This window comes from Macaca mulatta, chromosome 6 (genome assembly GCF_049350105.2).
Source record: "Macaca mulatta isolate MMU2019108-1 chromosome 6, T2T-MMU8v2.0, whole genome shotgun sequence".
Taxonomy (NCBI): domain Eukaryota; kingdom Metazoa; phylum Chordata; class Mammalia; order Primates; family Cercopithecidae; genus Macaca; species Macaca mulatta.
The window spans coordinates 1423125-1449877 of NC_133411.1; the positions used below are offsets into that span (position 1 = coordinate 1423125).

General features: G+C 45.6%; 1 protein-coding gene across 2 annotated transcripts in view; it reads left to right on the top strand.

Moving 5' to 3' along the window:
- The window catches only part of AHRR (aryl-hydrocarbon receptor repressor), a 115413-nt gene that overhangs the window by 3381 nt on the left and 85279 nt on the right, over positions 1–26753 (top strand). For both annotated transcript variants that reach the window (XM_078004538.1, XM_078004539.1), the window contains exon 2: positions 20745–20816. In XM_078004538.1, coding sequence (XP_077860664.1) covers positions 20755–20816 — 62 coding nt within the window. In that variant the 5' untranslated portion in view covers positions 20745–20754. The remainder of the gene's footprint in view (positions 1–20744; positions 20817–26753) is intronic.

The following is a 26753-nucleotide window of genomic DNA, read 5'->3' on the forward strand; positions in this document are numbered from 1 at the left end:
TCTCTCTCTCTCCCCCTCTCTCTCTTTCTTTTCTTTCTCCCTCCCTCCCCCCCCCTTTCTTTCTTTCTTTCTTTTCTTTCCCTCTTTCTTCCTCTCTTTTTTTTTTTGAGACACAGTCTTGTTCTGTCACCCAGGCTGGAGTGCAATGGTGCCTTCTTGGCTCACTGCAACCTCTGCCTCCCGGGTTCAAGCAATTCTCCTGCCTCAGTGTCCCAAGTAGCTGGGACTACAGGTGTGTGCCACCGCATCCGGTTAATTTTTGTATTTTTAGTAGAGACAGGTTTCACTATGTTGGCCAGGCTGGTCTTGAACTCCTGACGTCGTGATCTCCCCGCTTTGGCCTCCCAAAGTGCTGGGATTACAGGCGTGAGTCACCGTGCTCAGCCGCCTAGCTGTTTCAATGCAGTGAATTATAGCCAAAGGTGCTTCTGCTTGGAAATTTTTTTTTTAAATAAAAATATATTCATTTATATATAAAAAAAACTGAGGCACAAACAAAAACCTGAAACTGGGCCGGGTGTGGTGGCTCACACCTGTAATCCCAGCACCTTGGGAGGCTGAGGTGGGCGGATCACCTGAGGTCGGGAGTTCAAGACCAGCCTGACCAACATGGAGAAACCCTGTCTCTACTAAAAAAAATACAAAAATTAGCCGGGTGTGGTGGTGCATGCCTGTAATCCCAGCTATTTGGGAGGCTGAGGCAGGAGAATTGCATGAACCTGGGAGGCGGAAGTTGAGGTAAGCCAAAGTTGCACCATTGCACTCCAGCCTGGGCAACAAAAGTGAAACTCTTGTCTCAAAAAAAAAAAACAAAAAACAGGCCGGGCGCGGTGGCTCAAGCCTGTAATCCCAGCACTTTGGGAGGCCGAGACGGGCGGATCACGAGGTCGGGAGATCGAGACCATCCTGGCTAACACGGTGAAACCCCGTCTCTACTAAAAAAATACAAAAAACTAGCCGGGCGAGGTGGTGGGCGCCTGTAGTCCCAGCTACTCGGGAGGCTGAGGCAGGAGAATGGCGTGAACCCGGGAGGCGGAGCTTGCAGTGAGCTGAGATCCGGCCACTGCACTCCAGCCTGGGCGACAGAGCGAGACTCCGTCTCAAAAAAAAAAAAAAAAAAAACAAAAAAAAAAAAACAAAAAAAAAACAAAAAACAAAAACGAAATTGATTATTCGGGGGTCACTGGCTGTGGGGAGGAGGCAGGCAGGCTGGCTCCTTGGATTTCCTCTGGGCCCCTCCCCTACACCACCCACAGGGAATATTTATCAGCTCCTGGTGATTTTTACCAGAACTCTTGATTTTAGGGCCTTTCCAGCACTGAGCTGGAGACACCCAGGAGAATGTGGCTTTGCCCGGGCGTTGCAGAGCGAGTAGTCACTGGTGTGTGAGGCTGAGGAGGGCAACGAGGCTTCCGTCTCAATTCTGGCTACTCGGAAGGGAGTTTGGGATGTTGGGGACAAGAAGGATCTGCACTAGCCCCACCTCCGACAACATCCCCTGCCCCCCTTCATCTTCCCAGCTGTCCTGCCACCCCCCGACCCGCTCCTGTCCTGTGGCTCTGCACTCATTTGGGGACGAGGGTTAGTTAGGCTGGGGTGCCAGGGTTCAGGGTCTTCTGGGGCTGGTGTAGGTCACCCTATCCCCTTCACCTTCCTTGACCTCAAGGGGTGGTCGAGTGGGTTTGCTCTATGCCCGGCCCGCCTTGGGGTGCTGGGAACTGTCCCTGGTCTATTCTCCCCACCAGGCTGGGGCCAGGCTTGGGTGCGGCTTGGGAGTTTCCTGTTTGAGTCGAAAGGCCTTGCAGTTCTGATGGGATGGCCTTGCACGCTGGCCTCCAGCCACCAAGTGCCCAACCTGGTTTCTCGGAGAAGTGCACTGGGCCAGACACGCGGCCATGACGGAGGGGAGGCTGGGCATCCCACACCACCTCGAGGGGAGGGTCGGACCCTTCCGAAGCATCCGTCCCACCCGCCCACACCGCCTCCACCCACTCACGGGCATCTGTCCCTGCTCCAATCTGCCATTTGCTTTCTTTCTTAACATTCCAGAGATTTTACTTATATTTATTTGTAAATTTGTGTTCTATGTGTTACGTGGTGTTTTTTGTTTCTTTTTTTTTTTTTTTTCCTTTTCTTCTTTCTTTTTTTTTTTTTCTTGAGATGGAGTCTAGCTCTTGTTGCCCAGGCTGGAGCTCAGTGGCGCAATCTTGGCTTACTGCTACCTCCGCTTCCTGGGTTCAAGCGATTCTCCTGCCCCAGCCTCCCGAGTAGCTGGGATTACGGGCACCCGCCACCACGCCAGGCTAATTTTTGTATTTTTAGTAGAGATGGGGTTTCACCATGTTGGTCAGGCTGGTCTGGAATTCCTCACCTCAGGTGATTCCCCGCCTCAGCCTCCCTAAGTGCTGGGATTACAGGCGTGAGCCACCGCGCCCGGCCTCTATGTGTTTTCGTGTTGAGGTAAAATGCGTATAACATCAAATTAACCGTTTAAAAGTGAACAGTTCAGGGGCATTTAGTACATTGACAAAGTTGTGTAGCCACCACCTCTCTCTAGCTCCAAAACATCTTCATCACCTCTGGCAGTGCCCACCCACCGAGCAGTCACTCCCCAGTCCCCGCTCCCAGGTCCTGGCTGCCATGAACCTTTTAATCTGAGTTTGCCTACTCTGGATATATCATGCAATGGGGTCAGCGTGTGGCCTTCTGTGTCCGGCTTCTTTCACGCAGTGCAACGTTTTTAGGGTCCCTCCACGTGGCAGCATGTGCCAAGGCTTCCTTCCTTTTCACAGCTGAATAATATTTCATCATATGAAGATGCCACGTTCTGTTTACTGGTCCCTCAGTTGATGGACATTTAGTTTGTTTACATTTTTTGGCTACTGTGAATTATGGGCATTTGTGTGCAGGTTTCTGTTAGAACAAATGCTTTCACTTCTGTTAGGTGTGTACCTAGGAGTGGAGTTACTGGATCATATAGTGATTCTGTGTTTAACTTTTTGAGGAAACACCACACTTTTCCACAGCAGGTGCACCATTTTACATTTTCACCAGCAATGCACCAGAAACAGTTCCAATTTCTCCATAGCCCCACTGACACTTATGTTCTATTTAGAAAAAATGATAGCTGGCCCAGTGCGGTGGTTCACGCCTGTAATTCCAGCACTTTGGGAGGCTGAGGCAAGCGGATCACCTGAGGTCAGGAGTTCGAGACCTGCCTGACCAATATGGTGAAACCCCATCTCTACCAAAAATACAAAAATTAGCCGGGCGTGGTGGCATGCGCCTATACTCCCAGCTACTCGGGAGGCCAAGGCAGGAGAATCTCTTGAACCCAGGAGGTGGAGGTTGCACTAAGCTGAGATTGAGCCATTGCATTCCAGCCTTGGCAACAGAGCAAGACTGTCTAAAAATAAAAAAGACATAGCCATCCTAGTGGTATGAAATGGTATTGAATTTTGGATTTTTGTTTGCTTGCATTTCCCTAATGGTTTACAGTGCTGATAATTTTTTCATGTGTTGACCATTGTGTATATTCTTTGGAGAAATGTCTCCTCAAGTCCTTTGAACATTTTTTAAATTGTACACATTTATAGGGTACATGTCTAATTTTGTTACATGCATAGATTGCATAGTGATCAAGTCAAGGTTTTTAGGGTAGCCATTACCCAAATAATGTACACTGTACCCCTTAACTAAAATCTCATCAGCCAGGCCCCTGTCACCCCCTCATCCTCCCAGGTCTCTGTCGTCCATCATTCCACTCCCTACATCCATGTGTATACAATTTCAGCACCTACGTGTGAGTGAGAACACGTGACATTTGACTTTCTGTGCCTGGCTTGTTTCACTTAGGATAATGACCTCCAGTTCCATCCATGTTGCTGCAAAAGGCATGATTTCATTCTTTGTTAATGGCTGAGTAATATTCAATTGTGTATATATACCACATTTTCTTTTTATTGATCCACTAATGGACACCTAGGTTTATTCCATCTCTTTGCTATTGTGAATAGTGTTGCAATAAACATATGAGTGTAGGCGTCTTTTTGATATATTGATTTCTTTTCCATTGGGTATAGACCTAGTAGTGGGATTGCCGGATTAAATGGCAGTTCTATTTTTAATTCTTTGAGAGATCTCCATTCTGTTTTCCATAGAGACTGTACTAGTTTACATTCCCGCCAACAGTGTATGAGTTCCCTTTTCTCTGCATCCTCACCAATATCTGATTTTTTTTGTTTGTTTTTTGTTTTTTTGAGATGGAGTCTCCCTCTGTCACCCAGGCTGGAGTGCAGTGGTGCAATCTCAGCTCACTGCAACCTCTGCCTCCCGGGTTCAAGTGATTCTCCTGCCTCAGCCTCAGAGGTGCCCACTACCATGCCAGCTAATTTTTGTGTTTTTGGTAGAGATGCAGTTTCACCATGTTTGTCAGGCTGGTCTCGAACTCCTGACCTCAAGTGATCCACTCACCTCGGCCTCCCAAAGTGCTGGGATTACAGGCATAAGCTATTGCACCTGGCCGTCTTTTTAATAATAGCCATTCTCACTGGGATAAGATGATATCTCATTGTGGTTTTAATTTGCATTTCTCTGATGATTAGTGATGTGGGGCATTTTTTTCATATACCTGTTGGCCATTTGTATCTCTTCTTTTAAAGTGTCTATTCATGTCATGTCCTTTGCTTACTTTTTAATGGGATCACTTGGGTTTTTTGTTGTTGTTGCTGTTGTTCAATTGTTTGAGTTCCTTGTATATTCTGGTTACTACTCCCCTGTTGGATGAATAGTTTGCAAATATTTTCTCCCATTTAACAGGTTGCCTTGTCACTCTGTTTATTATTTCTTTTGCTGTGCAGAAAGTTTTTAGTTTAAATCCCATACTACAGTCTGTGGTGTAATTTGAAGTCATGTAGTGATATGTTTAGGTTTTGTGTCCCCACCCAACTCTCATCTTGAATTACAATCCTCAGGTGTTTAGGGAGAGACCTGGCGGGAAGTGATTGGATTATGGGGGCAGTTTCTTCCATGCTGTTCTCGTGACAGTGAGTGAATTCTCATAATATCTGATGGTTTGATAAATGGTAGTTTTTCCTGCACTGACACACACCTCTCTCTCTTTTTTGGTCCTTATGAATTTTAGGATTATTTTTCTTTTTCTCTTTTCTTCTCCTCCTCCTTCTTCTCTTTTTTTCTTCGAGATGGGATCTTGCTTTGTCACCCAGCCTAGAGTGCGTTGCCACAATCATAGCTCACTGCAACCTCGAATTCCTGGGCTCAAGAGGTTCTCTCGCCTCTGCCTTCTGAGTAACTGGACTATGGGTGTGTGCCACCATGCCTGACTAATTTTAAATTAAAATATGTTTTTGTAGAGATGGGGTCTCACTGTGTTGCTTGGGCTGGTCTCAAACTCCTGGCCTCAAACAATCTTCTTGCTTTGGCCTCCCAAAGTGCTAGGATTACAAGTGTGAGCCACCATGCCCGGCCTGAGATTGTTTTCTCAAATTCTGTGAAAAATTACTTTGGTATTTTGATAGGGATTACACTGAATCTGTAGGTTGGTTTGGGCAGTGTGGTCATTTTAATGATGTGAATTCTTCTGATCTATGAACATGGATGTTTTCCTGTTTGTTTGTGTCATCTACAATTTTCTTTCATCAGTGTTTTGTAATTTTCCTTGTAGAGATTTATTCCCATGTATTTTTTAATGGTTATTGTAAATGAGATTGCCTTCTTGATTTCTTTCTCAGCTAGATCATTATTGGTGTATAGAAATGCTACTGATTTGGCCGGGCACGGTGGCTCAAGCCTGTAATCCCAGCACTTTGGGAGGCCGAGGCGGGTGGATCACGAGGTCAGGAGATCGAGACTATCCTGGCTAACATGGTGAAACCCCGTCTCTACTAAAAATACAAAAAACTAGCCGGGCGTGGTGGCGGGCGCCTGTAGTCTCAGCTACTTGGGAGGCTGAGGCGGGAGAATGGCGTGAACCCGGGAGGCGGAGCTTGCAGTGAGCCAAGATCACGCCACTGCACTCCAGCCTGGGAGACACAGCGAGACTCCGTCTCAAAAAAAAAAAAGAAATGCTACTGATTTGTGTATGTTGATTTTGTATTCTACAACTTTACTGAATTCACTTATCTAAGAGTTTTTTTGGTAGAATCTTTAGGTTTTTCTAGATACAAAATCATATTGGCAGATAGGAATAATCTGACTTCCTCTTTTCCAGTTTGAATGCCTTTTGTGTACTTTGTCCTACCTGATCGCTCTGGATAGGACTTTCAGTATTATATTGAATAGGAGTGGTGAAAGAGGGCATTTTTATCATGTTCCAGTTCTTAGGGGAAATGCTTTCAACTTTTCCTCATTCAGTATGATGTTAGCTGTGGGTCTGTAATAAATAGCCTTTATTATTTTGTGATATGTTCCTTCTGTGCCAATTTTTTTGAGGATTTTTATCATTAAGGGATGCTGAAATTTATTAAATGCATTTTCTGCATCTATTGAGTTGATTGTATGGTTTTTGTCCTTGATTCTGTTTATGTGATGTATTATGTTTATTAATTTGCTTACATTGAACCATCCTTGCATCCCTGATACAAAGCCTACTTGACTGTGGTGTATTATCTTTCTGACGGGCTGTTGGATTCAGTTAGTTAATATTTTGTTGGGGATATTTTTTGAGACAGGGTCTCACTCTGTCACCCAGGCTGGAGTGCAGTGGCACCATCTCTGCTCACTGAAACCTCTGCCTCCTAAGTTCAAGCAATTCTCATGCCTCAGCCTCCTGAGTAGCTGGGATTACAGGTGCACACCACCACGCCCTGATAATTTTTGCATTTTTAGTAGAGATAGTATTTTGCCATGTTGGGCAGGTGGCTGGCCTGGAATTCCTGGCCTCAAGTGATCCACCTGCCTTGGCCTCCCAAAGTAGGATTACAGTGTGAGCCACCGTGCACCGTGGAGGATTTTTGAGTCTATGTTCATCAGGGTTATTGGTCTGTAGTTTTCTTTTTCTGTTGTGTCCTTGTCTGATTTTGGTATCTGGGTTATATTGGCCTTCTAGAATGAGTTAGGGAGCATTCTCTCCTACTCAATTTTTTTGAACAGTTTCAGGAAGATTGGTCTTAGTTCTTTTTTTGTATGTTTGGTATAATTCAGCTTCTTTTTTTTTTTCTTTCTTTTTTTTTTTCTTTCTTTCTTTTTTTTTTTTCTTTTTTTGAGACGGGAGTCTCGCTCTGTCACCCAGGCTGGAGTGCAATGGCGTGATCTTGGCTCACTGAAAGCTCTGCCTCCTCCCGAGTTCATGCCATTCTCCTGCCTCAGCCTCCCGAGTAGCTGGGACTACAGGCACGCACTACCATGCCCAGCTAATTTTTGTATTTTTAGTAGAGATGGGGTTTCACCATGTGGGCCAGGATGGTCTTGATCTCTTGACCTCGTGATGCGCCCTCCTCAGCCTCCCAAAGTGCTGGGATTACAGGCGTGAGCCCAGCTGGTTGTGGGCTTTTCTTTTGGGGGAGGTTTTTAAATTACTGATTAAATCTGCTTTTCATTACTTATCTGTTCAGGTTTTCTATTTATTCCTGGTTCAATCTTGGGAGATTGTATGTTTCCAGGAATTTATGCATTTCCTCTAGGTTTTCTAATCTGTGAGCATATAGTTGTTCATAATAGTCTCTGATGATCTTTTGTATTTCTGTGGTGTTAGTTGTAATGTCTCCTTTTTTATTTCTGATTTTGTTTATTTGGTCTTTGTTATTTCCTTTCTTTTGCTAATTTTGGTTTGGCTTGTTCTCGCTTTTCTAGTTCCTCGAGGCACATAATCTTTCTACTTTTTTGATATAGACATTTAATGCTATAAACCAGGGGTCCTCAACCCCCAGACCTCATACCGGTACCCATCTATGGCTTGCTAGGAACCAGGCCAAACAGCAGGAGTGAGTGGTGGACAAGTGAGCATTACTACCTGAGCTCTTCCTCCTGTCAGAGCAGCAACATTAGATTCTCATAGGAGCACAAACCCTATTGTGAACTGTGCTTGTGAGGGATCTAAGTTGCACGCTCCTTGTGAGAATCTAATGCCTAATAATCTGAGGTGGAACAGTTTTATCCCAAAACCATCCCTACCAGCATCTGCAGTTGGTGGAAAAATTGTCTTCTACAAAACCAGTACATGATGCCAGAAAGGCTGGGGACCACTGCTATAAACTTCCCTCTTAGCACTGTTTTTGCTGTATCCCATAGGTTTTTAAAGTATGTTGTGTTTAATTTTCATTCGTTTCAGCAATTTTTAAATTTCCATCTTAATTTCTTTGTTGACCCAGAAGCATATTGTTTGATTTCCATTTATGTACAGTTTCCAGAGTTACTCTTGGTATTTATTTATGATTTTATGCCACTGTGGTTTGAGAAGATACTTAATATAATTTTAATTTTTAAACATTTGTTAAGAGGAGGAGAAGGAGGAGGAAGAAGAGGAAAAAAAGAAGAAAGAAAAATCTGTTAAGACTTTCTTTCTTTTTTTTTTTTTTTTTAAGATGGAGTCTCACTCTGTTTCCCAAGCTGGAGTGCAGTGGCACGATCTTAACTCACCACAACCTCCACCTCCTGGGTTCAAGTGATTCTCCTGCCTCAGCCTCCCGAGCCACTAGGACTACAGGTGTACACCACCATGCCTGGCTAATTTTTGTATTTTTAGTAGAGATGGGGTTTTACCATGTTGGTCAGGCTGGTCTCGAACTCCTGACCTCATGATCCACCGGCCTCAGCCTCCCAAAGTGCTGGGATTACAGGTGTGAGCCACCGTGCCTGGCCAAGACTTGTTTTGTGGCATAACATATAGTCTATCTTGGAGAACGTCCCATGTGCTGATGAAAAGAATGTATCTTCTGCAGTTGTTGGGTAGAATATTCTATAATGTAAATGTCTGTGGAGGCCTAAAGTCCAGCTGAAAACCCATGTTTCTTTGCTGATTTTCCATCTAGCTGATCTGTCTAATGCTGTGAGTAGTGTGTTGAAGTCCCCACTATTACTGTATTGCTCTCTCTCTCTCTCTTTAGTTCTAGTAATATTTGTTTTAAATCTGGGTGCACCAATGTTGGATGCATATGTATGTAGAATTGTTATATCCTCTTGCTTAATTGATCCCTTTATCATTATATAATGACCTTTGTCTTTTTTTTTTTTTTTTTTTTTACTGTTTTTGACATAAAGTCTGTTTTATCTGATATGAGTATAGCTACTCCTGTTTGCTTTTGGTTTCCATTTGTGTGGAATGTATTTCCCCTCCCCCCCCCCCACTTTACTTTCAATCTATATGTATCTTTTTAAAAAAATAGAGACAGGGTCTTGCTATGTTACCTAGGCTGGTCTCAAACTCCTGGCCTCAAGCAATCCTCCCATCTTGACCTCCCAAAGTGCTGAGATTACAGGCTTGAGGAACCATGCCCAGCCTATGTGTGTCTTTAGTGGTAAAGTGAGTTTCTTGTATGCAGCAGATAGTTGAATCATGCTTTTAAAAATCCATTCTGCTAATCAGTGTCTTTAAAGTGGAACATTTGTCTTGGCACGGTGGCTCATGTCTGTAATCCCAGCACTTTGGGAGGCAGAGGTGGGTGGATCACTTGAGGTCAGGAGTTCAAGATCAGCCTGGCCAATATGGTGAAACCCTATCTCTACTAAAAATACAAAAATTAGCCAGGAGTGGTGGTGCAGGCCTATAGTTCTAGCTACTCAGGAGGCTGGGGCAGGAGAGTCACTTGAACCTTGGAGGTGGAGGTTGCAGTGAACCAAGATTACACCACTGCACTCCAGCCTGAGTGACAGAGTGAGACTCCATCTCAAAAAACAAAACAAAAAACTGGAGTGTTTAACCTGTTTATATTCAAGGTTAATATTGGTATGTAAAGTTTGGTTCCTGTTGTATTGTTAATTGCTTCCTAGTTGTTTTATAAGTTCTTTGCTTCTTTCTTTTCCTCTGGCTGTTTGTCATTGTGGCTTGGTTGAATTCTGTAGCAGTGCCATTTGATTCCTTTCTCTTCGTCTGTGATTGCTTTATGAGTGAGTTTTATACTTTTGTGTGTTTCCATAATGGTGAATGTCATCTTTTCACTTCCAAGTTAGGGCTTCCTTGAGCAGTTCTTGTAGGACTAGTGATGATGAATTCCCTCAGCATCAGCTTTTCTGGGAAAGACTTTATTTCTCCTTCATTTATGAAGGTTAATCGTGCTGGATATCAAATTGTTGGCTGAAAGTTTTTTTCTTGCAGCGGTTTGAATATGTCACCTTATTCTCTTCTGGCCTGCCAGGTTTTTGCTGAGAACTCCACCGTTAGTCTGATGAGGTTTCCTTTATAGGTAACTAGATGCTTTTCTCTTGCTGTTTTTAGAATTTGCTCTTTCACTTTGACTTTGGACTGATTCATGGTGCACTGTGGTAGTGTCTTTTTTGCACGATGTTTTCCTGGGGATTGCTGAGCCTCCTGTGTCTGGATACTTAGATCTCTTGCTAGACTTGGCACGTTTTCATATATTACTTTGTTAAATAGGTTTTCTAAGCCTCTCAATATCTCTTCACCCTCAGGAAGACCAATAACTTGTAAATTCAATCACTGTATATAGTCCCAGGTGTCTCACAGGCTTTGCTCATTCTTTCTCATTCTTTTTGCTTTGTTTTTGTTTCATTGGATGATTTCAAAAAGCCTGTCTTTTAAGTTCTGAAATTATTCTGCTTGGTCTAGTCTATTGTTGGAGCTTTCAGATGTATGTTGTAATTCTGTTTTTGTTTTTGTTTTTTTTAAATACATCTATCTCCTTGGTAAACATCTCATTCATATTCTGAATTAATCTTCTGAGTTCTTTGTATTAATTTTCAGACTTCTCACACATCTCATTGAACTTCTTTAAAATCAATATTTTGAATTCTTTATCTGGGATTTTGAGGTTTCTTTTGGTTGAGATTTATCTACTGCTGGAGAACTGTGTTTCTCTGGGATTGTCATATTACCCTGCTTTTTCATGTTTCTTGTGTCTTTATGTTGCTTTCTGCACATCTGGTATAATAGTTGCTTTTTCTTATTTTGGGGTTTACTTTTGTTGTTGGAGGGCACCTTTTACTGGAGATGTGACTGGGATGTTGTTTGGGTAGGGCCCTTTGGATTTACTTCTGAGGCATGCAGCAGTGAAGCCTCTGTATGATTTATTTGGCTATTAGCAGTGTTAGTGGTATCTGTGGCTTCCTTGGTTAGGGTGTAGTTATTGGTGGCAGCTGTGGTGAAGTTGTGCTGGGGACTGGGATGCTGGGTGGGCCCATCTTCAGGCTTTAGTGGTAGCAGTTGTGAGCTAACCATGTGTATCCTTGTGCCCCATGGTGGCACACACTGGCACCTGTGTTGGCAGTAACAGGCAGGTTGATTCTTGGGCCTCTGGGTGGCTTTCTCAGAAGCTGGTTATAGTAGCAGTGTACCGTGCAAGTGATCAGACTTCCTAGTTTCTGGGCAGCCAGAGTGGTGTGGGCAATGGTGGTAGCAGTGGTGGTGAGATGCACTTTTGGGTCCCAAGCTGTGTGCATGTGTTGGCAGTGGTTGCAATGGGCTGTGCTGGCCAGCCTCCAGGCCAGCAGCTGGCACTTGCAGGTAGATGCCAGCTGAGGTGGTAGTGACAGGGTGTCCCCTGGGAGAAAGGCTCAGTGTTCCAGATGGTGGACTGGGTTGTGGATCCTCCTGGTCCCTGGATCCCACACTCTGTCTTGTGGGCAGGCTGGGGAAGGGGGATGCCGGGCAGAGCTGGACCAGGCAAGCTTGCTCTAGCCCCCTGAGTGCATGTACCAACTGTGACAGGTGCCACTGGGTGATTTTCAGGGCCCACGGCAGAATGCCTGGATGAGGGGCAGCTGCCACAGGGAGGGTGGGGCCAGTCCCAGCAGCCAGAGCCTTGGCCATGGATGGAAGACCTGCATCCCTTTCATGCCCCAATCCCCATGTGGCTTGCTCCCCCATCCTGGCTGTTGGAGACAAAAGCTGTTCCATCAGCCTTGGCATTTTGTGCCTGGCCCACAACTCAGCTCCAGGCTGTAGACCCTGCACAGCTCAAGACCAAGCCCCCATGGCAATTCTCATCTTGCTCAAGTCCTGGGGGTGGTGCCTGCTTCCAGTGCTGGGAGCTGCAGCCCATGCCACATTTGCCTCTTAGTCCTGGTCCACTCTCACACCTCAGTTCCACAAGCAGCAGTCCAAGTCCAAGTTTCCCTAATGCCTCGGATTGGCACTGCTTGTAACAGGAACATGCACCGTCTGCTAAGAACTAGGATGGAGAACGGTGTCTTGCTCTAGCTGCTTAAATTTCAGAAAGGGTGTGAGACCCAGGGCATGTTCCCTCCCGGAGCACTTCCTTCTTGGTCTCCCTAAATCCGATGCAGAGATTGGGAGGGTGGAGTTGCTCTCCTGTGTCAGGGACTGCATGAATCTCTAGTGGGAAAGTGGACTGCGGGAAGACCCGCCCTTACCCTCTCATACTGGGGAGTCACTCCCAGTTCCCAGCCGCTCTTGGCCACATAGGCTGCCTGCTTTCCTTCTTCCTAAGTTTTGCTTTTTCCTGTCACTTTCCTGCTGAACTCCCATGTTGTCTCTTGGAAAATAGATTCAAAGTGTGATCATCTACACATTATTTTGGTTCTTCTAAGTGGATGAGATGTGCTTGAAATGCTTCTAGTCAACCATCTTTTAAAAAAAGCCTTTGCCCATTTTAAAATTGGGTTGTCTTTTTGTTGTTGAATTGTAAGAGTTATTTGTCTATTCTGGATAATAGACTCTTATCAGATACATGATTTGTAAATGTTTTCTGCCATTCTGTGGGTTGCTTCTTCACTTTCTTGGTAATGTCTTGTGACACAAAAATTTTTAGTTTTGATGAAGTCCAATTTATCCATTTTTTTTCTCTTATTACCCGTGCTTTTTGTGACAAATCTAAGAATTCACTGCCACATTTAAGGTCATTATCCAATCAAGGCCATTAAAGATGAATTCTTATGTTTTCTTCGAGAGTGTTATATTTTTAGCTCTTACATTTAAGTCTTTAGTCAATTTTAGGTTAATTTTTTCGTATTGTGTGAGGTAGGGATCCAACTTCACTATTTGGTGTGTGGCTTTTCCCACCCCCACCCCCCCAACCTTAGAGACAAGGCCTTGCTTGCTGTGTTGCTCAGGCTGGCCAGTTATCTCAGCACCATTTGTTGAAGAGATTGTTCTTTCCCTGTTGAACAGCCTTGGTGCCTTGTGGAAAATCAATTGGTCATTGGTCATAATCAGTTAGTATCTCTATTCTTATGCCACAGTTTCTTTCTTTTTAATGTTTTTTTTAAAGCCAAACATTTTATTATGGCACTTTTCAAATATTTTACAAAAGTGGAGAGAGAATTATATAAAGAGCTCAATTTTTTCATCAGCTGGCATAGGTAATCAACTATCAATATTGGCTGATTCAGTTTCATTTAAAGTCCAGTCTGCCAGCCCTAGACCATTTAGACTCCACTGTCCTCCCCACTTTATAGAGAAGCAAATCCCTAACATGCCATTTATTTCATATGTGTTTTAATGTGTATCTCTAAAATGTGGATTTAAAAAAATCAGCTCTCTCTCTCTTTATGTGTATATATATATACACACACATACATACAGGGTCTTGTTCTGTCACCCAGGCTGGAGTGCAGTGGTGTGATCTTGGCTCACCACAGCCTCGACCTCCCAGGCTGAAGCAATCCTCCTGCCTCAGTCTCCTAAGTAACTGAGACTACATACATGTGCCACCATGCTTGGCTAATTTTTAAAAATTATTTTTTGTAGAGATGAGGTCTGATCGTGTTGGTGTTTTATATTTTTAATTTAATTTTTTATTTGAATTGAGAAACTTTAATATTAAGAAGTATTGATAGCAACAGTGGCGCAGCTATTGGGGGGAGAGGAGAACTCTGGATGGTGCTCTGGGGCCCCGGAGGCCCCTAAGGAGCGCACTTGGAAGGGAGCTCCCTTCCCAAGGCTGGGGCTCGATCCTCATTGGAGGAGGTGTAGCTCCGTCCCCTGGAGGGCAGGGAAGTTTGCTGAGTTTCCCTGTCTATGGCAGTGGTGAGCAGGAACACAAAAAAGTGGGAAGCACTGGAACCAAGAGAGTCTCCTTCTTCCTGCAGGGCTGCTCCAGGGCCGTATTCAGGCCAGTGCAACATCATGCCCTCTATAGGAAAAAGTGCTGAAAGACTGCGGCTTATTAATGCAGAGCAGGCAGGACGGGGGGTCTGGAGGCTAGAGGCGACAAACGGGCAGCTGACACAGCTTCTGAGTACTGTCGCCCCACTTTGTGAACGCATGTCTCCCCTCCTGGGTCTGTGTAGCTGCCATATACTTTATGTCCACGTTTGTTGTGAACCCCACAACATGCTGTTATTATTGCTGAAATAGTCACTTATCTTTCAAAGATATCTAAGCAATAAGAACAAATTATGCATATTCAACCCTCTAGTAGTCAGTTCCTGCGCTTTTTGTGCCACGTTGTAGACACATTTTACAATCTGGTATCATTTTCCTTTGGCCTGTAATATTTCTTACTGTGTGGGTCAGCTAGTGATGATTTCTTTCAGCTTTTGTGCATCTGAAAGCTCTTTATTTCACCTTCACTTATGAATGATGTTTTCATAAGATGTAGAATTCTAGGTTTCAGGGTTTTTTCTTTCAGCTTTAAAGATGTTGCTCCACTACCTTCTTGTTTCTGATGAGGAATCTGCTGTCATCTTATTTTTTATCCTTTGTACCCAATGCCTGTTTTCTCTGGCTTTTAATATTATTCTAGGCCAGGTGCGTGGCTCATGCTTGTAACCCCAGCACTCTGGGAGGCCAAGGTGGCGGATTGCTTGAACCCAGGAGTTTGAGGCCAGATTGGGTAACATGATGAAAACCCATCTCTACAAAAAATACAAAAATAAATATTATTCTACTTGTTACTGGTAATGAGCAATTTGATTATGATATACGTTGGTGTAATTTTCCTGTTTCTTGTGCTTGGAGTTCACTAAGCTTCTTGGGTCTGTAGGTTTACAATTCTCATTACATTTGGAAAAAATTTCTGCGGTTTCTTACATTTTTCTCTTACCTCCTTTCCCCTCCTATTCATTAGGGGTCCAGTTACACATATATTAGGTCTCTTGAAATACCTATTTTATTTTTATTGGGGTACTATTGTAAATGATATTAGTTTTTAAATATCTGAATTCTAGTTGTTCGTTGCTAGTATCTAGAAATACAATTGATTTTTGTGTTATTATCCTTTTACTGTGTGACCTTGCTGGTCTCAGTAAATAGTTATAGGTGATTGGTTTTAGTAAAATTTTTGGAATTTGCTCTCTCTCTTTTTAAGAGACAGGGTCTTGTTCTGTCACTCAGGCTGGAGTGCAGTGGTACAATCACAGCTCACTGTCACCGCAGCCTTGATGTCCTGGGCTCAAGTGATCCTCCTGCTTCAGACTCCTGAGTAGCTGGGACTACAGGTGTGTGCCACCACACCTGGCTAATTTTTTTGAAAAGTATTTTTTGTAGAGATAGGGTCTTCCTATATTGCCCAGGCTGGTCTCAAACTCCTGGGCTCAAGTGATTCTCCCGCCTTGGCCTCCCAAAGTGCTGGGATTATAGGTGTGAGCCACTTCACTCAGCCTTTTTGGAATTTTCTACATGTAAAATCATGTCTGCGAACAGATAATTTTATTTTATTTTTATTTCCCAGTTTTATGACTTTTATTTATTTCCCAGTTTTGAGACTTTTACTTATTTTCCTGACTTATTGCCCTGGCTAGTACACAAATAATTTTAGTGGGAATGGGGATACAGCACAGCTTTGCCTTGTTCATGGTCTTGGGGGGAAGCATTTAGTCTTTCACCATTAGCTGTGATGTTAGCTATAAGCTTTTGTAGATGTTCTTTATCACGTTAATTAAGTTTCCTTCTGTTCCTAGTTTGATGAGAGGTTTTTTGGAAAAATTATTATGAATGGATTTGGATTTTGTCAGATGTTTTTCTGAAAGATAGAGATGATCATGTGCATTTTCTTTTTAGTTTATTATTATAGTGGATTACAGTGATTGGTGTTTGGATGTTGAAGCTGCCCTGAATTCCTTGGATAAATCCCACTTAGTTGTGATGTATCATCCTTTTTACATATTGGTGGATTCTATTTGCCAATACCTATATTTAATTGAGGATTTTTGTGTCTATGTTCATGTAGGATGCTGGTCTTTAGTTTTCTTTTCATGCAATGCCTTTGGTTTGGCATCAGAGTAATGCTGAATTCATAAACAAGTTGACAATTAAAAAGTTTTTGATATTTTTTGCCAAGGATTGCAGATAATTGGTATTATTTCTTTACATTGGTAGATATACCAGTGAAACCATTTAAGCCTGGGTTTTTTGATGTTGTTGGAATAGATATAGAGCTATCCAGATTATCTGTTTTTTCTTGAGTTTTGATAGATTGCGCCTTTCTAGGAATTCCTCTATTTCTTTTTTTTTTTTTTTTGAGACGGAGTCTAGCTCTGTCACCCAGGCTGGAGTGCTGTGGCCGGATCTCAGCTCACTGCAAGCTCCGCCTCCCGGGTTCACGCCATTCTCCTGCCTCAGCCTCCCGAGTAGCTGGGACTACAGTCGCCCGCCACCTCACCCGGCTAGTTTTTTGTATTTTTTAGTAGAGACAGGGTTTCACCGTGTTAGCCAGGATGGTCTTGATCTCCTGACCTCGTGATCCGCCCGTCTCGGCCTCCCAAAGTGCTGGGATTACAGGCTTGAGCCACCGCGCCCGGCCGAATTCCTCTATTTCATCTAAATCATTTAATTTTTCAGATAGTATTTGTCTTATTCTGCTTGGGCTGCCATAACAAACTACCATAGACTGGATAGCTTAAACAACAGAAATTTATTTCACACCATTCTGGAGGCTGGGAAGTCCAAGATCAAGGTACTGGCTGATTTGGTTTCTGGTGAGGCCTCTCTTCCTGCCTTACAGATGGCTGCCTTCTTGCTGCATCCTCACATGGTGGAGAGAGAGAGCACTGATGTTTCTTCTCTTTTTATAGAGCACCAGTTCTATAAGATTAGGGCTCCAACCTTATTATCTTAATCACCTATGAGGGTACGGGCTCTATCTCCAATACAGTCACATGGAGAGTTAGGGCTTAACATAGGAATTGTGGGTGGACACATTCAGTTCACAGCGGTATTCTCTCTCTCTCTCTCTATATATGTGTGTGTGTGTGTGTGTGTATATAGGTATATATGCATATATATGTATGTATATATATACGTGTGTGTGTATATATATACGTGTGTGTGTGTGTGTGTGTGTATATATATATATATATATATTTTTTTTTTTTTTTTCTAAATCGAGTTTTGCTCTTGTTGCCCAGGTTGGAGTGCAATGGTGTGATCTTGGCTCACTGCAACCTCTGCCTCCCAGGTTCAAGCAATTCTCCTACCTCAGCCTCCCAAGTAGCTGAGATTACAGGCATGCACCACCATGCCCGGCTAATTTTTTGTATTTTTAGTAGAGATAGGGTTTCACCATGTTGGCCAGGCTGGTCTCTAACTCCTGACCTCAGGTGATCCTCCTGCCTCGGCCTTCCAAAGTGCTAGGATTACAGGCTTGAGTCACTGCACCCAGCTCTATAATTTTTATTTTTCTTTTCTTTTCTTTTTTTTTTTTTTGGCCAAGTCTTGCTATGTTGCCCAGGCTGTAGTGCAGTGGTGCGATCTCGGCTCACTGCAACCTCCGCCTTCCAAGTTCAAGCGATTCTCCTGCCTCAGCCTTCCAAGTAGATGGGACTACAGGTGCATGCCACCATGCCCAGCTAATTCTTGTAATTTTAGTAGAGACAGGGTTTCACCATATTGGTCAGGATGGTCTCAAACTCCTGACCTCAGGTGATCCACCTGCCTCAGCCTCCCAAAGTGCTGGGATTACAGGCGTAAGCCACTGCGCCTGGCCTCAGCTCTGTAATTTTTCTTTTAATGTCTGTGGGATCTGTAGTGATGTCCTCTCTTTCATTCCTGATATTGGCAATTTGTCTTCTCTGTTTCTTGATCAGTATGGCAAGAAGTTTATCAATTTTGTTGATTTTTTCAAAGAACCAACTTTTGGTTTAATTTATTTTTCTTTTTCTTTCTTTCTTTCTTTCTGGTTTTTTTTTTTTTTTTTTTTTTTTTTTTGACAGTCTCACTCTGTCTCCCAGGCTGGAGTGCAGTGGTGTGATCTTGGCTCACTGCAACCTCCATCTCCTAGGCTCAAGCAATTCTCCTGCCTCAGCCTCCAGAGTAGCTGGGATTATAGGCATGAGCCACCAAGCCCTGCCAATTCTTCTTTTTTTGTGTGTTTTATGTCTTATAGACTTATTTTTATTATTTCCATCCTTCTGCTCAATTTGGGTTTATCTTCTCTTCTAGTTACTTGTTAGAAGCTTAGATTACTTATTTTAGACCTTTTATTTTCTCAAATATAAGCACTTAATGCTATCAGTTTCCATCAAAGTACTGGTTAGCTGCATCCCACAAAGTCTGATATGTTTGTATTTTCATTTTTGTTTAGTTCAAAATATTTTTAAACTTCTTTGTGACTGCCTCTTTGATCCATGCTTATTTAAAAGTGGGTTGCTTTCCAAATATTTGGAAAATTTCTGGATATCTTTATAGTTTAATTCCATTATGTCAAATAACATACTTCGTACGATTTCTGTTTTTTTTAAAAAAAAAAAATGTTAAGGATAGCTTTAAGTCCCAGAAATATGGTCTACTTGGTGAATGTTACATGTGCAAAAACCAGATACTCTTCTGTTGTTGAATGGAGTGTTTTATAAATTTCCATCAATTCAAGTCTGTTGTTGTTGGATATCCTTACTGATTTTACTTGTTCTATTGATTACTGAGATAGAAATGTTAATGTCTGCCATGAATTGTCCTTTTTGGTTTTATTAGTTTTTGCTTCATGTGTTTTGAAGCTCCGTTGCTAGGTACATTTACCTTTAGGATTGTCAGATCTCCTTGGAAAATCGATGCCTTTACTATTATAAAACACACCTTTTTGTTTCTGGTGATATTCCTTGTTCTGAAGTCTCCTTTGTCTGGGACTCATGCAGCTGCTTCATTTGATTAATGTTTGCATGGTGTATCTTTTTCTATCCATTTACTTTATCTACCTAAGTCTTTATAGTCAAAGTGGATCCATGACACATTTTTGACATTTTTATGGCACTTTCCCACCAGGTGGATATTGTGTGAGTCTGCCTCCTCTTCCAGGCTGCACTCACTTCAGGTCAGGTGAGGGCTCCTTAACTTCCTCCCCAAGGCTTTTGGCCCAGAGCCTGGCATGGGATGGTTACTGCACACAGGTCTGCAGGACATTTGTGAGGGCTCAGCTACACCCAATGCAAAGAAAATCAAGATTCCCAGAAAAGAAGGGTGATTCCCTCTCTAAGACAGGTGACAGGCGAGCTGACCAGCCTGGGCACAGATACTGGACTGCTCCTCAGGGGCCCCGCTGGGAGGCACATGCCTGTGTCCAGCACTGTTGGTGGCAGCTGGTGGGTGTAGTCAACTGGACTCAGGGTGCTGTGAGCTAGTGACCTAAGTGGAATCCCAGGACTATAGAGTGGAGTAGAATTTTACATAGAAAAGAGGAAGCCTGTTGTTCTAAAGCACAAGGCTATCAAGGGCAGAGATGAGAAGAGCAAGACCTGCTACAAACACCACAGGGAGATCACACCACAGAGAGGAGATTATACTGCTGCCCTGCATGTGCTCTCGGGGATGATGGGATCATGTGGCCCCGTGTGTCCTCTCTGGGTGACAGGAACATGGGACCCCACATACCTTCTCAGGGTGACAGGAACATGGGACCTGAGTACCCTCTTGGGGGTGACAGAAACATGGGACCCCACATACCTTCTCAGGGTGACAGGAACATTGGACCCCACATACCTTCTCGGGATCATGTGAACATAGAACCCCACATACCCTCTCAGGGGTGACAGGAACGTGGGACCCCACGTACCTTCTCGGGGTGATGAGAACACGGGACCCGTGTACTCTCTTGGGGGTGACAGGAATGCGGGACCCCACATACCTTCTCGGGGTGATAGGAACACAGGACCCACGTACCTTCTTGGGGTGACGTGAACATAGAACCCCACATACCCTCTTGGGGGTGACAGGAATGCGGGACCCCACATACCTTCTTGGGGTGACGGGAACACAGGACCCACGTACCTTCTTGGGGGTGATGGGAACACGGGACCCCAAATATCTTCTCGGGGGTAACGGGAACACGGGACCTGCGTGATGAGTGTTTGGAGGCTGCAGGCTGCCCAGGCCTTGGCCGCGCCCAGCCCGTGCGTGGCTTCCTCGATGGCTTCCTCCTCAGGACGTCTCCCGCCATGGCGCCCTGAGCCAGGCTCCAGAGCAGGCCGCTTCTCTGGGGGAGGCCGGGACCCGCCTGCCACCGAAGGGAGGCCCAGGCGTGACCCAGCCCCGGTGCGTTCTCAGTGCGGGGTGCTGGAGAGCAGAAGTCCCGGGCCAGGGGGTCCCACGAGGAGGAGGGGGTGGGGGCCTCGCGGGGTCGCGGGTGTGGGGCTCCCGGACCGCGCTGAGGGGCCCGGGGCGTCGCGGCGGGACCAGGGCGCATGTGGCGCTTTCCGGTGACCGGGTGCCCGGTGTTTTCCAGGCCGAGGACGATGATCCCGCCGGGGGAGTGCACGTACGCGGGCCGGAAGCGGAGGAGGCCCCTGCAGAAACAGTAAGTATCCCGCCTTCTGCTTGTGTGGGTTATTTTACCCATGGAAGGATTGGGGTTTGCATTGAAAACGGAGTTTTAGGAACAGGGCGAACCAGGAAGGCTTCGGGAGCCTGGCGGGCCGGGGCTGCGCTCTGGCGCGGGGGAGGAAGGCGCGGGCGGCGCCGGCGTCCTCACCCCGCAGCCTCCCGGTGCCCGGAGCCCCCAGCGAGGCTGGTCCCTGCGCCCTCGGGGCCCTGAGCGGTGGAGCGAGGCGGCGGGCACCGTGAGGGGCTGAGGCCAAGGACGCGGGCGGAGCTCCGGGCGGCGGAGGCGGAGGCGGAGGCGGCGGGCCCATGGCAGCTTCCCAGGCTGCGCAGGCGAGACCGCCACCCGCTGGGACGGAGGGTGTGGCACAGCTGGGTGTGTGCGTGTGTTGTGGCTATGAGGCTGTGTGAGGCTGTGCGTGTGTTGTGGCTATGTGAGGCTGTGTGTGTGCGGGGTGTGTGTGAGCCTGTGGGGGGCTATGTGGGGGGGCTGTGTGTGTGGGGGGTGTGTGTGCGAGTGTATGGGGGGCTATAGGGAGCTGTGTGTGGGGGGGTGTGTGGGGTATGTGTGAGACTGTGTGCGGGTGTGCAGGTGCGTGTGGAGGGCTGTGGGAAGCTGTGTGTGGGGGGTGTGTGAGGCTGTGGGGGGCTGTGTGGGGTGTATGTGTGTGAAGCTGTGTGTGAGGCTGTGTGTGAGGCTGTGTGTAGGGGGGCTGTGTGTGTGTGTGGGAGGTAAGAGGCTGTGTGTGTGCGGGGGGGAGGGGGTGCTGTGTGTGTGCCGGATGATGTCCCTGGCTGTGTGTGGGGATGTGTGTGGGGGGGGTGTGTGTGGGGGGGGTGTGTGTGTCGGATGATATCCCTGGCTGCAGGGGCTGTAGGATTCTGTGCAGATTCACAGCAACACCGCCCTCACCACCCTGATACCTGCTGTGATGCTGAGGTTAGGCCCCTGGGTGCCTGGATGTGTCAAATGCTGGGCCTTAGTGTGTGGCCATGGTGCCTCCAAGCACTGCAGGGCCCAAGGAGGAGCTGGGGCTGGGAAACGGGGAGGTAAGGCCTCCCTTGGGAAGAAAGGATCTTATTTACTGTTTACATCTTGTTTAGGTGTCTTGTTACGGTAAACAATAAAGAGAGCCCTTGTCCCACAGGGAGACCTTACCTTGTCCCTTAAGGCTGCAGTTTGCGGCCAAGGCCTCGCACTCTGTGCATCGAACACCAGCATGCAGTAGGCTCAGTGCCCAGGCTAACGCTGGTCCAGCAGTGAGCACATGCGCAAAACCACGCATGGGGCCAGGCACTCAGCTGAGGCCGGGACCAAGGGCTGCAGAAGAAACACAGCACAGCCCTGCACTGATTGCAAACAAGCTCTAGGGTGGACGGCAGTAGATACAGATGCTGCAATTCATATATAAAGGGAAGAAACATAAATACTATGCATACACATTTGCTAGTTTATTCATGAAATGTCTCCCGACGGAGTCACAGAAAACTTAAAATCAGCTGTCTCTAGGCAGGGAGCCAGCCTGAAGACACTTTCCTCTGAGTTTTGAAATAGGTGAGCACACTAGCCATTCAAAACACCAATACATAAAATGCAAAGGCCTAAAAACTCCTTTCTCAGGCCTTTGCAGTGGAATAAAAACACAAAGTAGGAAATTTAGTTCTGATTCTTCCCTAGACTGCCCTACCATGGGGACTGTATTTGTAGCTGTGTGGCAAAGCTATTTCCTCTCCTTATTTAATGTGACAAATACATCTGCTACCCAAATCTCTCAAGTGCACAGGCTCAGGAGCACATCCCATCGCCCACCCCTGAGGGACACAGCTATGGAAGCGTCTCACCCCTTCCGGCTCCCTATGTACACCCCGCTTCATCCTCCTCGGCCCCCAGGGATGGCTGCCCTTCACCTGCAGACCTCGGCCTCACCCTGTAAAAAGTTCAGTCTTCCTTGGTTGCTACAAGAACCCACTGCACATGCAGCGTCAGCCAGGATGCTTCCAAGTCCCGCGGGACTTGGGGACCTGGGTGAATGATGAACACGTGGAACTCACGTGGCTTGCTGTGCCGTGAGTTGTAAGCCCTTTGTCTCTGCCTCTGGGGTCTCATGTCTTCTTCCAGGATCCACGAAACAGAAACGAGTTGTTAGCTTGCAGGAGGTAAAATCAAATCCCCCACACTCACATACTGGGAGGATGAAAACCTAGATGTGGAATTGCTCAGCTAAAACACGGGCATTTGTAATTTCAATAGTTGTTCCCAAACCTCCCAGCATAAGAGGTTAGGGTTAGAGTTCCTCATCAGTGCCTCCTCCCCATGCCCCAGCACTTAGTGTATTTCAGATACTGGTGATTTTAATTTGCATTCTTGTATCGTAAGTGAGGTTTAAGAGTGACTTGCATCTCCTTTTCTGTGAACCGTGTTTACATCTTTTGCTCATTTTTCTAGTAGATTGTTTATGTTTTGTGCCTCTTGATTTGTAAGAGCTTGCAAACTAAGGAAATTAATTTTTGAATGGGTTTCAAATATTTTACCCCAGTTTTGATTTTACATATAGTGTTCTTTGCCATGCAGAAAAAAAATGAATTTGTATGAAGTTGAATTTGTCAATCTTTACTTTTTTGGGTTTTTTTTTTGAGACAGAGTCTTGCTCTGTCGCCCAGGCTGGAGTGCAGTGGTGCCATCTCGGCTCACTGCGAACTCCGCCTCCCGGGTTCACGCCATTCTCCTACCTCAGCCTCCCGAGTAGCTGTGACTATAGGCGCCAGCCACCATGCCTGGCTAATTTTTTGTATTTTTAGTAGAGATGGGGTTTCACCGTTAGCCAGGATGGACTCGATCTCCTGACCTCGTGATCCGCCTGCCTCGGCCTCCCAAAGTGCTGGGATTACAAGTGTGAGCCACCGCGCCTGGCCTCAATCTTTACTTTTGTGGCTAATTTTATATCACGATTAGGAAGATCTCCTCTACTTCAAGTTTATAGGAGAATATTCCCATTAGTTCTTTGAATACATTCCTTAAAATATATGTATTTATGTTTAAAACTTTTCAGCACTTGGGGAAGAAAGAGGAAAAAAGAGGGATAAAAGAAAACCAGTTGTAATTTGAGGGGCAATGAAAGACAATGAATGACTTGAACAGTCATGAAATGTTTTCCAACTCAGACACACACACCCACTACACGCACACACTAGGTAAGGTGATGGAGGCTGGCATGTCCAAGCATGGGCATCTCTGAAGGCTGCTGTGTCTTTCTCCATGGAGGGGCTGCTGGGCATGTGCAAGGGTCCTGGGAACCCCTCTAGGGACCTGTTCTGGGAAACTGGAGGCCAAAACACTGTTTTGATGTTGAGTCTGGGCGCCCATCCTGCACCCCCTGCTGGGGTGGGGGCCCCCTCCACTCTGGCCATCCCAGTTGTGGCCCCTGATGCATCTGAGGGCCGTGTCCAGCGCTCTGGTCTGACTGGCTCCTCTGCGGTGGTGGGGGATAGGTCTGTGTGTGCCCCAAATTTTGTTTGGAAGGGGTGGCTGGTGAAGGCCGTGGAGCATGCCATCGGAGGTGGAGTTGGTCTAGAACCTGCCCCTGAGAGGCCCCCGCAGGCACTGAGTGAAGGGGGCAGCTGATGTGGGGAAGCTGAGCAGCCGGCTGAGACGGCCCTCCCCTTGGCGTTGCCCTTGACTCCCCCCCAGCCTTGGTATCCTGTGGGTGACGTGGGTGATCCTGGATTCACAGCGCTCTCCCAGGAGTGAATGCCCTGTGCCACCAGAAGCCTGTTTGATGCTCCTTGTCTTTTGGGATTCCCCAGAGTCCTCAGCAGGGACAGTGCCTTCAGCTCACGACACTGTGGAAGCCACAGGGATTCCTTTTTTTTTTTTTTTCTGTGTTTTGATGTTTATTGGGTATAATTGAAGTACACGTATTTCAGCTGACCTGCACGTTTAAGGTGTGCAGTTGGGTCCGTTTTGACATCTGTGTACATCCGTGAAGTCATCACCAAAATCGAGAGGAAGGGTTTCCAACTCTCCAGGAGCTTCTTTGTGGCCCCTCGTAATTCCTCCCCATAGCTCTTCCCCAGGCAACCTCTGATCTGTTTCCGGTCGCTGTAGATGGTTTGCTTGTCCTAGCATTTTGTGCAAATGAAATCACACAGCTTTTTGTCTGTCTGCGTGCACTTGGCATAAAGGTTCTGAGATTCATCCATGTTTCTAGCACCAGCCATTTGTTCTTTTTTATTGCTGCGAAGTGTTCTGTTGTATGGATAGACCAAATCTGTTTATTTACCTGCGGATGGAAGTTCAGGTTCTCCGTTTTGGACTATTACAAATAAAGCTACCATGAACATTTTTGTACAAGTCTGTATGTTTTTATTTCTCTTGGATAAATACCTAGGAGTGCAGTTGCTGCGTGACACAGCAGGTGCATGTTTAACTGTTTCCAAAGCAGTGGTGTCATTTCCCATTCCCAGAAACTGTGTGTGAGAATCCCAGTTTCTCTGCACCCCCACCAGTGCGTGGTGTGCTCAGCCTTCTTGGTTTTGACCGTCCTTATGGGTTGGTGGTATCTCATCAGGGTTTTAATGTGCATTTCCCTAGTGACTAATGGTGTTGAGGGTATCTTTATGTGCTTCTTCGCCATCCATGTATCTTGTCTGGTGGTGTCTGCTTAAATAATTGCCCGTGTTCTTATTGGCTTCTTTGTTTTCTTATTATTGAGTTGTAAGAGTTCTTCACATATTCTGGATATAAACCCTTGTTGTGAATATTCCAATCTAAGGCTTATCTTTTCAATTTTCTTAATATTGACTTTCAAAAGACATTTGGAAACCTTTTGAGGAAGACCAACTTGTGAGCTTTTTGTCATTTTGTGTTCTAAGAGTCCTGTGACTACCCCCAAAGTCTGAAGGATTTTTTTCACATTTTCTTGTAAAATTTTACAGTAGTTTAAACCACTGTGAAGTCTAGACTCCTTTTCTGAGTTAATTTTTGGGTATGACATGAAGGTAGAGCTGGTGTCCATTTGTTTTCTTGGATATACCATTGATCCAGCACCATTTATTGAAGAGATTTTCCTTTCCCTATTGAATTGCCTTGGTATCTTTGTGAAGTAAATTGTCCAGTGAAGACCCAAAGAAGACCCAAAGAAGTCTATTTCTAGACTCACACCATTCTTTTCTATTCATTTCTATTTCTATGTTTTCTCTAATAAGCACATCATCTTTAATACTGTGGCTTTAGAGAGGGCTTAAACTCAGTAGGGTAGTACCCAGCTGTGCCCTTCTCTTTAATTGGCTATTATGGGTCCTTTGCATTTCCATGTCAATTGTAGGATCAGCTTGTCAATTTCTGTAGAAACTCCTGTTGGGATTTTAATGTGATTACACTGAACGTATAGATCAGTTTGGGAAGAACTGCCATCTTAACAATATTGAATCATCCAATCAAAGAACATGTTATATCTTTCTGCGCATTTAGATCTTTAAATTTTTCTCAGCTGTGGTTTGAGTGTCTTTTGTTAGGTTTGTTCACAGGCATTGCATATTTCGGGGCCTCTCTTTCCGCCTGAGCTGGCTTGGGGCTCCTCCGACACCTGTTTCTGTGCCGGCGGGCCTTGGTGGATCCTCCTGCAAGTCTCCTCTGCTCTGGAGTGAACTGGAGCTTCTCCTGCATGCCCTCAGCGCTTCGAGGCTTCTCGTATCCTGTTGTGCCCTGCGTCCTCCTGGCTGTCCTCTCCCCACTGCCACTGGCCATCTCCCCATCTCTCTGGTGCCCCCATTTTGTGGCCTCCCCCAGCCGCTGTCTGCCTACTAAGGGCTCCCCTTGTTTTCTGGGGAGGCCTTGGTTGTCCTTCACTGACAGGTGGGCCCCTCCAGCCAGGGGATGCCACTGCACACGATTGCAGGTCCAGGTCATCCCCAA